Here is a 14,833-nt window from a genome sequence, read left to right as displayed (position 1 = left end):
TCTGGTGGCTAGTGTGCGGACGAGGCCGAACAGAGAAGAGGAGAGGGCTAGTCTGGCAAGTAGGAGGGATGGATATGGGTGATTTGGCGTGGCCCTAGTGGCCAGTCCGACATGTGGCGGGGGGTGCGTGTCTGGGCATCTCCATATCTGCTCCACATATGGGCCGGGTATGGCGAGTACCAGTCAGTTCGGGCGTTTGGGCCGAATATGGGAAGCCCGGTTGGGTCACATTTTTCTGTCCGAACACTGACTGGGCAGTCCGGCCGGGAGTTTGGGGCTGATATAGGGAGCCCATTTGTAGATGATCTTACCTTACCTTTTTTGTGGTCACGGGTTCTACTTTCACTTCCACACCTCTAAGTTTTTAGAGGGTTCACGTCATGGGCCGACGACTAAGGCACTCTGAGTGAATAGAGACGCACCTCAATTTTTCGAAGGGATCGGACTCGCGCTGTGGGCGGACAACTAACGCATCATGACCACGAGAAGAGACGTGTTTGTGTACAAGCATTGTTAAAAGTTATCTATTCTGATCCTATATACATTTGCACTTAAAATTGGTTGAAATATTTTGAACAAAAAAAACTTGAAATTACATAATTTTTTCGTACACCGGTTATTCCGGCCCCAATATCGAAAGAAAAACACAAGTAGACAACATACCTTTCATCCGGAGCACTAGTCCCGGCCGGGTTTGGACCCGGGAGTAATGTGAGCATTAGTCCTGATTCCAATGGCTAGGAGCGGACGGGGGGCCCGGCCAGGATTAGTCCCAGTTCAGATGGTACCTTCTTTGTGGTCACGGGATCGAGAAAAAAAACTAGTTCCACGCGCATCCGTTTTCCTTCTCGCCAGAAATCGACTGACCCAAATTCCGTTTTAAGGCACTGACTTGCAGCTAAACTAATTTGGCAACTGTACTAAAGAGAGATGGATTAAGAATACATTGCTAGTTAAGTGTTGTTTTCAGCTCATTGTGGTACACGTCTGTTCCTGGTGACAGCGGAATCGGCCGTAGGGGTTGTACAGGAAAAAAACCTATCATCCTCTCTCTTAAATAATAAACAAAGTATTCACAAATAAAACGTAATAAATAAAATCATAATATTCTTGCATACAATTACAATTTTGTATCTTATGCGGCTACAAGAACTTTGCTTGCTGGTGATGATCTCTTCTTGTCCGGCACTTCTTTTGAGTTTGTCGAGAGGAAATCTTCTATATCTAAATAGCTAGTCCCCACTAGTCTATTTCTCTCAACATACAAGTATATATGCCACCTCATTATTCAACATGTAAGAAGAAAGGCCCACCACAACATGCAATAATGCATAATAAAAAGCCACTTCGACATGCAAACATGCATGAGAATTTACATTCTATTAGGATATTTACATTATACAATAATCAAACACCACAAATCATACTTATTTTTAGCTCTAGTTCTCATATTATAACTCTAAAAATTCATGTTTCATACAACCAATTCTAACTGGATGTATTGCAAACGTTCCCGCAACAACGTGCGGGGTATCATCTAGTTGTAGAAACATGTCATCCTGTCATCCTCTCTCTTACATAATAAATAAAATCATAATATTCATGTATGCAAGTACAATTTCACGGTTTCTACGGCTACAAAATCTTTGCTTGCCGCTGATGAGCTCTACTTGTCCCGCACCTCTTTTGATTTTGCCGATAGGAAAATGTAGAGCCCAACAATTACCACTATTGTGCCGAACAGGCTGCAATTATAGAAGAAAGAGGAACAATTCAATTCATTTTATCCCAACTATATTAATTATAAAGAAGTTAAACCTTTCATTGGAGCCAGAAAGATGGCTCCGAGAGAAGAGTAAGAAGAAGCGAAAGGGACAAACCTTCCTACTGTAATCTCATCGCCTATGAAGATTGAGTCCAACAAAACTGTGAGTACCACTGACAATGGGCTAAACATTGGAGGATATGCTGGACCTCGCTTGGCCACGACCCATGAGTTCAGGCTATATTTCCCCGCCGTTGCAAGTGCCCCCTACACCAAATAATTTCATGTTGATTACCTAGCAAATAATTTTCCATCTAGGCTTTTCAATTACCAGTGATTTTATTAACCCTGATGAATCAGTTTCAAAGAAATTACGAGCTACTTAGCTTCAAATATATTTCAGATTTTAATATGTATTTTATGGATGTTTTTCAGATCTACTGACTCACTGAGTAGAAGATGGTCATAAGGTTCAGATCCCATCCTAGCTTCCACGTGTTCTTGTCTCTACTCAATATTATTCCAACTAGCGCGGTTTGAAATCCTCCAACAAAGCATGTCACCATAGACGACCAGTATTTGTATGGATACACCTTCATAACCTTTGACTGCATGAACATAGTACAAAAAAAAATCAAGATCTAATTTCAACTAACAAAAACAATACACAAAAAAATAATACAAAATGAACTTTCTAATAGTCCCAATCTCGCGTTGGAGTGCTCCTTGCATGCAACAAGATCATCATCAACTCATTCATGACATGCAAATAAAAGCATTGCTAGTAGTTACCCACATGAAAAACTCGATTTGCTAGGTACACACTGATTACATCAACCAATTAAAAGCACGATCAATGTTGAATGCATATAGAACCAAAGTGTTGAGTACACTTAAAGTGTTGTGTCGGTGGTAACTTCAAAAGTAATGGACGATGCTAACTTATAAGGAAAAACTATTTTCAGAACATAGTCGTATATTATCTAATTTTGAAGTCCTTATCAAAACAAAGCCGATAGTGAAGGCGGGTTTCAAATGTTCATCACGTTTAGGGAGTTATAACATTTTGAAGATTAAATCTACTAACAATCTTGATGATGTCATCCCTTTAGCATCTTAATGTATGCATGCAAGTATTTCTCTCCGATGCCCTCTTTCCCCTCCTCTCATCATGTCTACCGGCCCGCTATAATACTAATGAGCACACGTCTCATTAGTCCAACTCTAAATAATATAACAAACTTAACAATAAAAAAAGGGATAGTCGCAACATGTCATTGCATGGTCGATCACCTGAATCAGGTACCAGCAAGCAAGTGTGATGCTGCTGCCTACCAAGAATATTGTCGCTCTTAGATGATTGCCTGCAACCTCTGTGGTTTGTTGTCCCTCGTGGTGGTGCTTCAGAATGGGATCCCAGAGATGCAGTGTCTTGCCCTTGTAAAGGCTGATGAGCATTGTGCCCCCAACCGAGAGCACAACGGCTACAATCTTCATTGATCCAGCTATGCTCCAGATTTGCAATGTCTCCATTCTTATATGTTCATCCATATATCACATTCCGTATTGGAAAATAAGATATAATGGTGGTTGTTGATTATCAAGAAGTTGATCTTGGGTCCAGCAAATAAAAACTGAAGTTTATTGTGAATGTATGAATAATGAAAGAATTTTGGTACCTGAAGACAAGCGAGAGAATGAATGTGACCAGCGGAATTATGTTCAGAAAGATGACAGCATAAGTTGGCGTTGTATCACTGAGACCATAGTAGTATAGGCTCATTGGCACCGCATACCTACATATCATGACGTGAGGTCACTGGAATTAGTTCATGTTATCCAGTATTTTGTTCACACAATTGGCCCTCTAATCAGGTACGTATTAGCTTGCAAGTGACTACTTTTGTCTCTCAAATTTTCTTTGCGGGATACTTAATTTTCTCTCTGACCGAAGCTCTTTGCAGCCAAGCACTGTGCTATATAGTTGACCTGGAGAACAATTGTGCCCTTTTACTAATCACTATAATATGGCCACTTTTTAACTCATGTGGGGAATGCAGTTACTTTATATAGTATGATAAATCATTGACAACATACGGCAATCTATATATGCATATATAAAAGGAAATCGAGAGATCGATCAGCTGCAATTGCAAGACTAGTGCGATGTGCTGGTTTAACTGAGATCCACGTTGTCTGCCACTGAAATTAATTATATCACCGAAGCTGGGATGTACTTCCTCCGTTAAGACACTTATTTTGAGGAGGAGGTAAAGTTATACTAAGATTGAGACACTTATTTTGAGATGGAGGGAGTATATAGGGTGGTTCGTTTGGAATTTTGGACGTGGGCTAGACCAGGATATAGGCGATATCACACACTAAACTATTAGCCTACGTGTAGATAACAGCCTTTCGGACGGGGTCTCAGACACTTGGTGGATCAGGCTTGATCCGCCGCTGAATAAGGCATGAATAGAACAAGGTAGTAAAACAACATAAAGAAGTTTTCTTGAGGAAATAACAAACATAAAAAATAAATAAATAAGCATATAGGAAACTAGTTCATGACACTTTTTTTGCGCGTCAACATGTATGTATTGGTGCACACAATGTGCACTAACTGAGTGCGTTTGGACTGCGTACCCGATGAAGGCGTTGAGGAAGATCCATCCCGTAGCGTGCCAACCCATCTCCCTCCACTTGCCCCTGCATGTGCACAGCAAAATTCAAAGCTCGAGTTTAGCCGATTAGAATGCGTTGGGCAGCTAAATCTGCCAAAAAATATTTTGAAGGGAAAATCTTTTGTCAGATGCCCGTCGATACATTTCATAATTAACGTGATCCACTTGTCCGATGCTCGATGATCCTTCTCACAATTAACATGATTCTTTAGTCCAAATGTCCCAATAACGATATTCTTCATAATTAACGTGATCCTCCACTCCAACACTCAATGATACTTTTCATAATTACCGTGATCCTCCCGTCCAAAAAATGATATTATCTATAATTAATGTGATCCTCCCGTCCAACCCTCATGATTATTTCCATAAATTAATACTTGGCTTTATTGTATGCAGCCATGGACTAGGCAAAGATTGGACAAGAGATAATTGGAACGGTTTTTTAGCCGTGCGATACAGATGAAATGACTACGGACTCCCTTGTAATAGTAGAAACTTTTTGGATAATATTCGAACTGTCAATACCATTTGCTCAGCGCATATATATATATATATATATATATATATATATATATATATATATATATATATATATAAAGTTTGACAAACTTTTTTCACTTACATAGTTGCAATTTCTTTTTAGAAATGACACCCCATAATATCAAGAAAACAATAATCTGTACAATAGAAAGATAACAAGAAACAAAACAATCAACATAAAGGTATATATTAAAAACCATACTACGCATCTTCTTCCTTCGATTGTACGCCCCGCTGAAGCATGCAAATTGCACTAAGCCGACAGCAAAGAAAGAAAACGCGGCGTACCACAATAGTGACTCGCCCCAGAAACAAGATCTAATCACCACTGAAGTAACATCGGTTGGGGCATCACTCCACGTAACACGGGTTTGGAATCCTTCACCATCAATTCAGAAGGATGCAGAAACAGACCATATGGCAGAACAAATCGAAAGAAGTGGCCGAAGTCGCTGCACAAAGAGCCAGACAATTTCCTCCAAATGTCAAGATCGGAAGAGAACGAATAGAACTGGCAACACCTACCCTCACATGTCCTTTAGCGGCACTGGGCCGAACATCGTTGAGGTAGGGAGAGACTAAAGAGTCACTATTACAACTTGTCATTGCCAGCATCACCTTGCAAATGTTACCGGGGGACCTAAACCTAGCGAAACAAAAGGGGCAGGTCCCTATTGTCTTGCCATCGATGAGGCTGCCAAACAGGAGAGATAAGGGATGCCGCGACAACAGGGCAGAGAAGAGAACCTTGGGTGACAGATATGGTTGGGAGCGAGGAGAACCGGTGTGCGAGAGGACAATTTCGAAGGGCCCGAGTGATAGTTTTTAAAGTTGGAAGAACAGAAAGGTTACGGTAATTGAGAGTAAATAGATAAGCATGCCGGCATGCCGCACACTTCATGCATACTCTTACCTTTCAAAGATGAGCGCCAATGGGAGAATGAAGGCGGCGCCGAAAAGACTGCGGTAGGCGAGGAGGGCGAAGATGAACATGCCACCACCGATGGACACCTTGGACAGCAGGATCATCCCCGTGATGAACAGCTGCACCAACACCATCGATGCGGGAGCCTTCCACTCCCACCCCACCGCCGTCTTCATCTCCATTGCCTTGATGTCCATCGGTCACGCGACGACAGTTGCGGGCTCTTGCTGCCAACTGCCGTCTCAATCTCCGGCTATATAAAGGGCGCACTATCCTAGCTTGCTAGCAGCTAGCTAGCCAAAGGGGCATGCATTTGGATGAAGATAAAACTTGTGACTGAGCACGCAGATCTCTACTCCTATATAGAGGGAGTTGGTAGGCTCTCCTCACTATTTTTGCCTCCAGTCCCCACCACCCCTGTCACTGGTGTATTTTTGCCTCGCCTTCCATCTCATCATCTCGCACTGCTTTATTTTTCCCTGAGCTCCCACCACCCCTCCCATTGGATTTTTCTTGCTCGCATTAAAAAACCATATTCGATTAAAGGTTGCGATCTTGTTTCATTCTTGCTTTGGCAAGTGCTGATTCAGTTCAATCACGTAAGTAATAGGTAATTAAGAATTAGAAATCACACTATATATGAGAGATCATCTTCCTAAAAGACAGACACAATATTATTTTTTGATAACCTTCCAAAACAAATACAAATATTCTTCAATGTGCTATCATTTATTATTATCATTATCTCTACTTTTAGATGACAATCACAACTTTCCTAATACAACAAAAATAATATATCTTTTTTATCTTACCAAATCACAAAAAAATTATCTTACCAAATCACATAATTTTTTTATCTTACCAAATCACTATCTCTACTATTAAAGGGGAGTTGATAGGCTGGTGCACACGGTTTATTTTCGCATGCACGGTTTATTTTTGCCTTCACCTCCCACCACCACCCCTCCATGCTGTTTTTTTTCTTCCTTGCACACTCCCACCTCTGTGGCGGCAGGCGGGTCATCGGACCGCCACATACATGCGCTTGTGGAAGTAGTCGTATTATATTTCTTATCAGTCATACAGAGAGCCAGACATGACACATTCTCAAATTAAGTGTGTACAATACTTGGTATGCCTTGCACAAATGAATCCACTCCAAGAGGCATGTCAAATGTGTAATATCTTTATTATCAAAGGGAATATCCACGTAGCAGTCGTTCAGCCATTCATGCAAAAATAATTTGGATAGAATGCTAAATCAATTTGGAAATCAAATCATTAATTTAATTAACTAGCTAGGTAATGAATTACATATGCAATTAACTAGGTCCATTTGAATATGATTTTTTTCGCACCAAATCAATTTAGAAACTGAGTGATTAATACAATTATTTAATTGGGCAACAGATAATTATGCCTATAGATAATTGGAAAAAGGGAATTTTCCCAATTAGGCATATAATTAATTGATTTGGTTGGTAGTTAATTAGGCATACAGAGAATTATGTAGGAAGTTAATTATCTATGTAATTAATTAATTAATTAAGAAGATAGTTAATTGTGTTGAATCATTTTGAAAGCGCTCGCGGGCAAGAACAGTCAACAAGCTCTCTCTGACTAGGCCATGCACCGCTTGACAATATGGAGAACAGCCACTATGCGCGTGCGACTTGGGTGATCAAGCATTCACCACGATGGATGACGGCCATTCTCTACAGATGTCCACATGCCAACGGTTGCCGAAACGTTCGCTGGCCAGGACAATATGACACTACACTGGCCAGGTGGTTCATGCTATTATAGAAAATAATAGTGTTGTAAGAATAAGAATAAAAAGAACTAAATCGGCCAAGTGGTCCATGGTGTTGGATAAGGAAAGAGTGTTCCTGAAAAGAAAAAAGAAAAAAAAGATTATTCTAGGAAATAAGTAGGAACTAAAACGAAAGCTGGCAAGGAAGGAGAAAGAAAACGATGAGGCCTCTGTGATGAACACATTAATGTTGACGTGGTGCTGGTTGGCTACAACGAATTGAAGGAAATATGCCTTAGAGGCAATAATAAAGTTGTTATTTTATATTTCCTTATTCATGATAAAGGTTTATTATTCATGCTAGAATTGTATTGATCGGAAACCTAAATACATGTGTGAATACATAGACAAACACTGTGTCCTTAGTAAGCCTCTACTTGACTAGCTCTTTGATCAAAGATGGTTAAGGTTTCCTAACCATAGACATGAGTTGTCATTTGATAACAGGATCATACCATTAGGAGAATGCTGATGCACAAGACCCATCTGTTAGCTTAGCATAATGATCGTTCAGTTTTATTGCTATTGCTTTCTTCATGTCAAATACATATTCCTTCGACTATGAGATTATGCAACTCCCGAATACCCGAGGAATGTCTTGTGTGCTATCAAACGTCACAACGTAACTAGGTGATCATAAAGATGCTCTACAGGTATCTCCGAAGGTGTTTGTTGAGTTGGCATAGATCGAGATTAGGATTTGTCACTCCGAATATCGGAGAGGTATCTCTGGGCCCTCTCGGTAATACACATCATAAGCTTGCAAGCAAACGACTAAGGAGTTTGTCACGAGGTGATGTATTACGGAATGATAAAGAGACTTGCTAGGAACGAGATCGAAATAGGTACGTAGATACCGACGATCGAATCTCAGGCAAGTAACGTACCGATAGACAAAGAGAATAACGTATGTTGTCATAAGGTTCGACCGATAAAGATCTTCGTATAATATGTAGGAGCCAATATGAGCATCAAGGTTCCGCTATTGGTTATTGACCGAAGAGGTGTCACGGTCATGTCTACATAGTTATCGAACCCGTAGGGTCCGCACGCTTAACTTCAATGATGCTATTGTATTATATGAGTTATGTGATTTAGTGACTGAAGGTTATTCGGAGTCCCGAATGAGATCACGGACATGACGAGCATTCTGTAAATTGTAAAGAGGTAAATATTGATATATAGGACGATAGTATTCGGACACCAGAAGTATATCGGGTATTTATCGGAGTACCCCCCCGGGGGGGATATATGGGCCATATGGGCCATGAGAGGGGAGCACACCAGCCCACAAGTGGTGGCGCCCCCCTATGGTAGGTGGCCGAATAGGAGGAGAAGAGGGGGTTCTGTCCCCCTTCCTTCTCTTCTTCCCCCTTCCTTTCTTCTCCTGTGGAAAAAGGTAAGGGGCGCCACTTGGGGAAACCCCAAGTAGGATTCGAATCCTGCTTGGGGTGCCCTTGGCTGCCTCCCCTCCCCTCCCACCTATATATATGTGTGTGGAGGGTGCGCCTAGAACACACAACATCAATTGTTAGCAGTGTGCGGCGCCTGATAACCCACAAGTATAGGGGATCGCAACAGTTTTCGAGGGTAGAGTATTCAACCCAAATTTATTGATTCGAGACAAGGGGAGCCAAAGAATATTCTCAAGTATTAGCAGCTGAGTTGTCAATTCAACCACACCTGGAAACTTAGTAACTGCAGCAAAGTGTTTAGTAGCAGAGTAATATGATAGTAGTGGTAACGATAGCAAAAGTAACGGTAGCAAAAGTAATGTTTTTGGTATTTTGTAGTGATGATAACAATAGCAACGGAAAAGTAAATAAGCGAAGAACAATATATGGAAAGCTCGTAGGCAATGGATCAGTGATAGAGAATTATGCCGGATGCAGTTCATCATGTAACAGTCATAACCTAGGGTGACACAGAACTAGCTCCAATTCATCAATGTAATGTAGGCATGTATTCCGAATATAGTCATACATGCTTATGGAAAAGAACTTGCATGACATCTTTTGTCCTACCCTCCCGTGGCAGCGGGGTCCTAGCGGAAACTAAGGGATATTAAGGCCTCCTTTTAATAGAGTACCGGACCAAAGCATTAACACATAGTGAATACATGAACTCCTCAAACTATGATCATCACCGGAAGTGGTCCCGATTATTGTCACTTCGGGGTTGCCGTATCATAACACATAGCAGGTGACTATAGACTTGCAAGATAGGATCAAGAACTCACATATATTCATGAAAACATAATAGGTTCAGATCTGAAATCATGGCACTCGGGCCCTAGTGACAAGCATTAAGCATAGCAAAGTCATAGCAACATCAATCTCAGAACATAGTGGATACTAGGGATCAAACCCTAACAAAACTAACTCGATTACATGATAAATCTCATCCAACCCATCACCGTCCAGCAAGCCTACGATGGAATTACTCACGCACAGCGGTGAGCATCATGAAATTGGTGATGGAGGATGGTTGATGATGACGATGGCAACGGATTCTCCTCTCCGGAGCCCCGAACGGACTCTAGATCAGCCCCCCCGAGAGAGTTTAGGGCTTGGCGGCGGCTCCGTATCATAAAACACGATGAATCTTTCTCTCTGATTTTTTTCTCTCCGAACACGAATATATAGAGTTGGAGTTAAGGTCGGAGGAACTCCAGGGGGGCCACGAGGTAGGGGGGCACGCCCAGGGGGCAGGCGCGCCCCCACCCTCGTGGCTAGGGTGTGGGCCCCCTGGTCTTGATCTTTTGCCAATATTTTTTTTATTATTTCCAAAAATAATATCCGTGAAGTTTCAGGTCATTCCGAGAACTTTTGTTTCTGCACATAAATAACACCATGGTAATTCTGCTGAAAATAGCGTCAGTCCGGGTTAGTTCCATTCAAACCATGCAAGTTAGAGTCCAAAACAAGAGCAAAAGTGTTTGGAAAAGTAGATATGACGGAGACGTATCAACTCCCCCAAGCTTAAACCTTTGCTTGTCCTCAAGCAATTCAGTTGATAAACTGAAAGTGATAAAGAAAAACTTTTACAAACTCTGTTTGCTCTTGTTGTTCTAAATATGTAAAGCCAGCATTCAAGTTTTCAGCAAAGATTATAAACCAACCATATTCACAATAACGCTTAGGTCTCATGTTTACTCATGTCAATGGCATAATCAACTAGCGTGCAATAATAATAAATCTCGGATGACAACACTTTCTCAAAACAATCATAATATGATATAACAAGATGGTATCTCGCTAGCCTTTTCTGAGACCGCAAAACATAAATACAGAGCACCTTTCAAAATTAAGGACTGACTAGACCTTGCAATTCATGGTAAAAGAGATCCAGTCAAGTCATACTCGATGTAAACTAATCAGTAATGAATGCAAATGAAAGAGGTGCTCTCCAGCGGGTGCTTTTTAATAAGAGGAGGATGACTCAGCATAAAAGTAAATAGATAGTCCCTTCACAGAGGGAAGCAGGGATTTGTAGAGGTGCCACAGCTCGATTTTGAAATAGAGATGAATAATATTTTGAGCGGTATACTTCCATTGTCAACATAACAACCAAGAGATGGCGATATCTTCCATGCTACACACATTATAGGCGGTTCCCAAACAGAATGGTAAAGTTTATATTCCCCCTCCACCAACAAGAATCAATCCATGGCTTGCTCGAAACAACGAGTACCTCCAACTAACAAGAGTCCCAGGGGGAGTTTTGTTTGCAATTATTTTGTTTTGATTTGCATAAAGCATGGGATTGGGCATCCCAGTGACCAGCCATTTTCTCGTGAGTGAGGAGCGGAGTCCACTCCTCTTGAGAATAACCCGCCTAACATGGAAGATACGGACAACCCTAGTTGATACATGAGCTATTCGAGCATACAAAACAAGATATTTATTTGAAGGTTTAGAGTTTGGCACATACAAATTTACTTGGAACAACAGGTAGATACCGTATATAGGAAGGTACAGTGGACTCATATGGCATAACTTTGGGGTTATGGAATTGGATGCACAAGCAGTATTCCTGCTTAGTACAAGTGAAGGCTAGCAAAAGACTGGGAAGCGACCAACTAGAGAGCGACAACAGCCATGAACATGCATTAAAGTTAATGAACATTGAGTGCAAGCATGAGTAGGATATAATCCACCATGAACATAAATATCGTGAAGGCTATGTTGATTTTGTTTCAACTACATGCGTGAACATGTGCCAAGTCAAGTAACTTAAATCATTCAGACAAGGATACCACCCTATCATACCACATCACAACCATTTTAATAGCATGTTGGCACGCAAGGTAAACCATTATAAGCTCCTAGCTAATTAATCATGGCATAAGCAACTATAATCTCTAATTGTCATTGCAAACATGTTTATTCATAATAGGTTGAATCAGGAACGATGAACTAATCATATTTACGAAAACAAGAGAGGTCGAGTTCATACCAGTTTCTCCCATCTCAATCAGTCCATCATATATCATCATAATTGCCTTTCATTTGCACGACCGAATGATGTGAATAATAATAACAGTGCACGTGCATTGGACTAAGCTGGAATCTGCAAGTATTCAATAAACAGGAGAAGACAAGGTAACATGGGCTCTTTTGTCAGATCAAGAATATTGCATATAGGAGTCACTTCAACAATTTAGTTATGGTCTTCTCCTATCGACCCCCAAAGAAAAGAAAAGAAATAAAACTATTTACACAGGAAAGCTCCCAACAAGCGAAAGAAGAACAGGAAATCTTTTTGGGTTTCCTTTTTAATTACTACTACAAGCATAGAAATTAAAGCTAGCTAAAAGTTACAACTATTTTTTTTGTTTTTCTTAAGGTTTATCAAACACACAAGAAGAAAGCATAAAAAGAGAAAATAAACTAGCATGGATGATACAATGAAAAAGTACGAGCACCGACATCTAGCAGCGACTGTGTGAACATGAATGTAATGTCGGTGGGAAATGCGTACTCCCCCAAGCTTAGGGTTTTGGCCTAAGTTGGTCTAATGCCACGGATGGCCTGACGGATATCCAAAGTTGTAGTTGGGGTCATACTGAGTTGCAGCAGTCATTGCATCGTGGGCTGCAGCTTGGAGGCGAGCTATCTCAGCGCTCCTCTTATACTCTTCCGCCTCCTTGGTTATAAAATATCTCCCTTTTGCTTGAAAGTCAAAGAAAGTAGAAGTAGAGAGAGCGACATGATAGGAGCATCGCCTGTCAAAGATTAGTCGGTACTGGAGGAACTGATCGTTCCTCTCAACAAACTGATGACGAACCATAGCCTCATAATACAAATAAGTAGGGGGCAACTCAATATCATCCTCACGTATGGTTATACCAAGAAAATTAGCTATGCGGGTTGCATAAATTCCACCAAAGAAATCTCCATTAAATCTATTAAGATGCAACCTACGTGCAACAATGGCTCCCAAATTATAAGATTTATCTCATAACACAACACTCCTAAGAATACTGAGGTCAGGGACACACATGTGACATGCTTCATCTTTACCATTAATGCATCTACCTATGAAGAGAGCAAAATAATGTATAGCAGGAAAAGAATGCTCCCTATGGTAGCTTGTGTTATATCTCTACATTCCCCCACAGTTATACTAGCAAGAAAATCTCTGAACTCAGATTTGCGAGGTTCCCTAGTACTACCCCATTGTGGAAGTTTGCAAGCAGTGGTAAAATCCTCTAAGTGCATGGTATAAGAGTTTTCATAAAGATCAAACAGGATAGTTTGAGAATTGCGTGAAGATGAAAATTCAAACCTCCTCACAAAGGAACTAGTGAGATAGTGGTACTGACGGCACTTTTCTTCCTCGAAGCTCACAAGATCAGCATTATGCAAATATGCGTTAAATTCTTCCTTAATTCCTGCTTGGTCCATGAAGTCCTCTGAAGGCCATTCACAAGGCCGCACTGGAGCGTCCCTTGGTGGCTCATCATCAGCATCACACATTGCAAGCCTGGGTCCTTGTTTCCTTGAAGAACCACCTTGGTACATTTTCCTAAACATATTTCTTCCTCTGAATTTTTTTTTGAAATTTTTAGTAACTTCAAATAAAAGTGAACCAAACTCAACAATATTGATAGCAACTACTCCTACAAGTGCCTAGAGCCTATATCATGCATTAGAACTACTTGGAACCATATAAATTTGACATGCAAGCTCAAGAACAGGGTCACCTAAGCAGCAAAAATATGCAATGAATAAAGCACTAGAACAAAAACTAATTGGACAAATGGAGGAGTCACATACCAAGGAACAATCCCCCAAACCAGTTTTGTGAGAGGTGCTTTGAGCAAGGAGATCGGAAATCGCAGCAAAATGAGCTAGAACTCGTGCTTGAGCTGGATAATGGTGTTTGTGGGAGGAAGAAGGAGTGTGTGGGTGCAGGAATAAGTGGAGGAGGGCCACTGTGGGCCCACGAGGCAGGGGGCACGCCTAGGGGGTAGGGTGCGCCCTCCACCCTCGTGGCCAGGTGGATGCCCCCCTGCTGTGTTCTTAGTGCCAAATATTCTCAAATATTCCAGAAAAAAAAATCATATTTAACTTTCAGGGCATTTGGAGAACTTTTATTTTCGGGGTAATTTTATATTGCACGGATAATCAGAAAACAGACAGAAATTACTATTTTTGCTTTATTTAAACTAAATAACAGAAAGTAAAAAGAGAGTAAAGAGAGTTGTGTTTTCTAAATTCATCCATCTCATGATCATCAAAAGGAATCCATTAACAAGGTTGATCAAGTCTTGTTAACAAACTCATTCTGAATAACATGGAACCAGAGAATTTTCGAATAACACTAGGTTACCTCAACGGGGTTATGCACATCCCCAACAATAAGAATATCATATTTCTTCTTGACAGTAGGAAGAGGAAATTCAAAACCTCCAAAAATAACCGATGTAATTTTTCCAATAGAATTGATACTATGGACTTGAGGTTGTTTCCTCGAAAAGTGTACCTTATGCTCATTACCATTAACATGAAAAGTGACATTGCCTTTGGTGCAATCAATAACAGCCCCTGCAGTATTCAAAAAGGGTCTTCCAAGAATAATAGACATACTATCGTCCT

General features: G+C 40.8%; 1 protein-coding gene across 1 annotated transcript; it reads right to left on the bottom strand.

The window, feature by feature from the left end:
- Positions 1 to 1,666: 1,666 nt before the first annotated feature.
- LOC119333124 (WAT1-related protein At5g64700-like) lies at positions 1,667 to 6,114 on the bottom strand. The gene is made up of 7 exons (XM_037606134.1): positions 5,906 to 6,114; positions 4,412 to 4,474; positions 3,445 to 3,561; positions 3,059 to 3,299; positions 2,215 to 2,373; positions 1,881 to 2,032; positions 1,667 to 1,745 (listed from the first exon to the last, which is right to left on the bottom strand). Exons 1-7 carry the CDS (start codon positions 6,112 to 6,114, stop codon positions 1,667 to 1,669), a joined length of 1,020 nt encoding a protein of 339 aa, XP_037462031.1.
- Positions 6,115 to 14,833: the final 8,719 nt, after the last annotated feature.

This window comes from Triticum dicoccoides, chromosome 7A, assembly GCF_002162155.2.
Source record: "Triticum dicoccoides isolate Atlit2015 ecotype Zavitan chromosome 7A, WEW_v2.0, whole genome shotgun sequence".
NCBI classification, from domain to species: Eukaryota; Viridiplantae; Streptophyta; class Magnoliopsida; order Poales; family Poaceae; genus Triticum; species Triticum dicoccoides.
The sequence above is the reverse complement of the archived record's forward strand: the minus strand, read 5'-3'. Positions and strand labels throughout refer to the sequence as shown.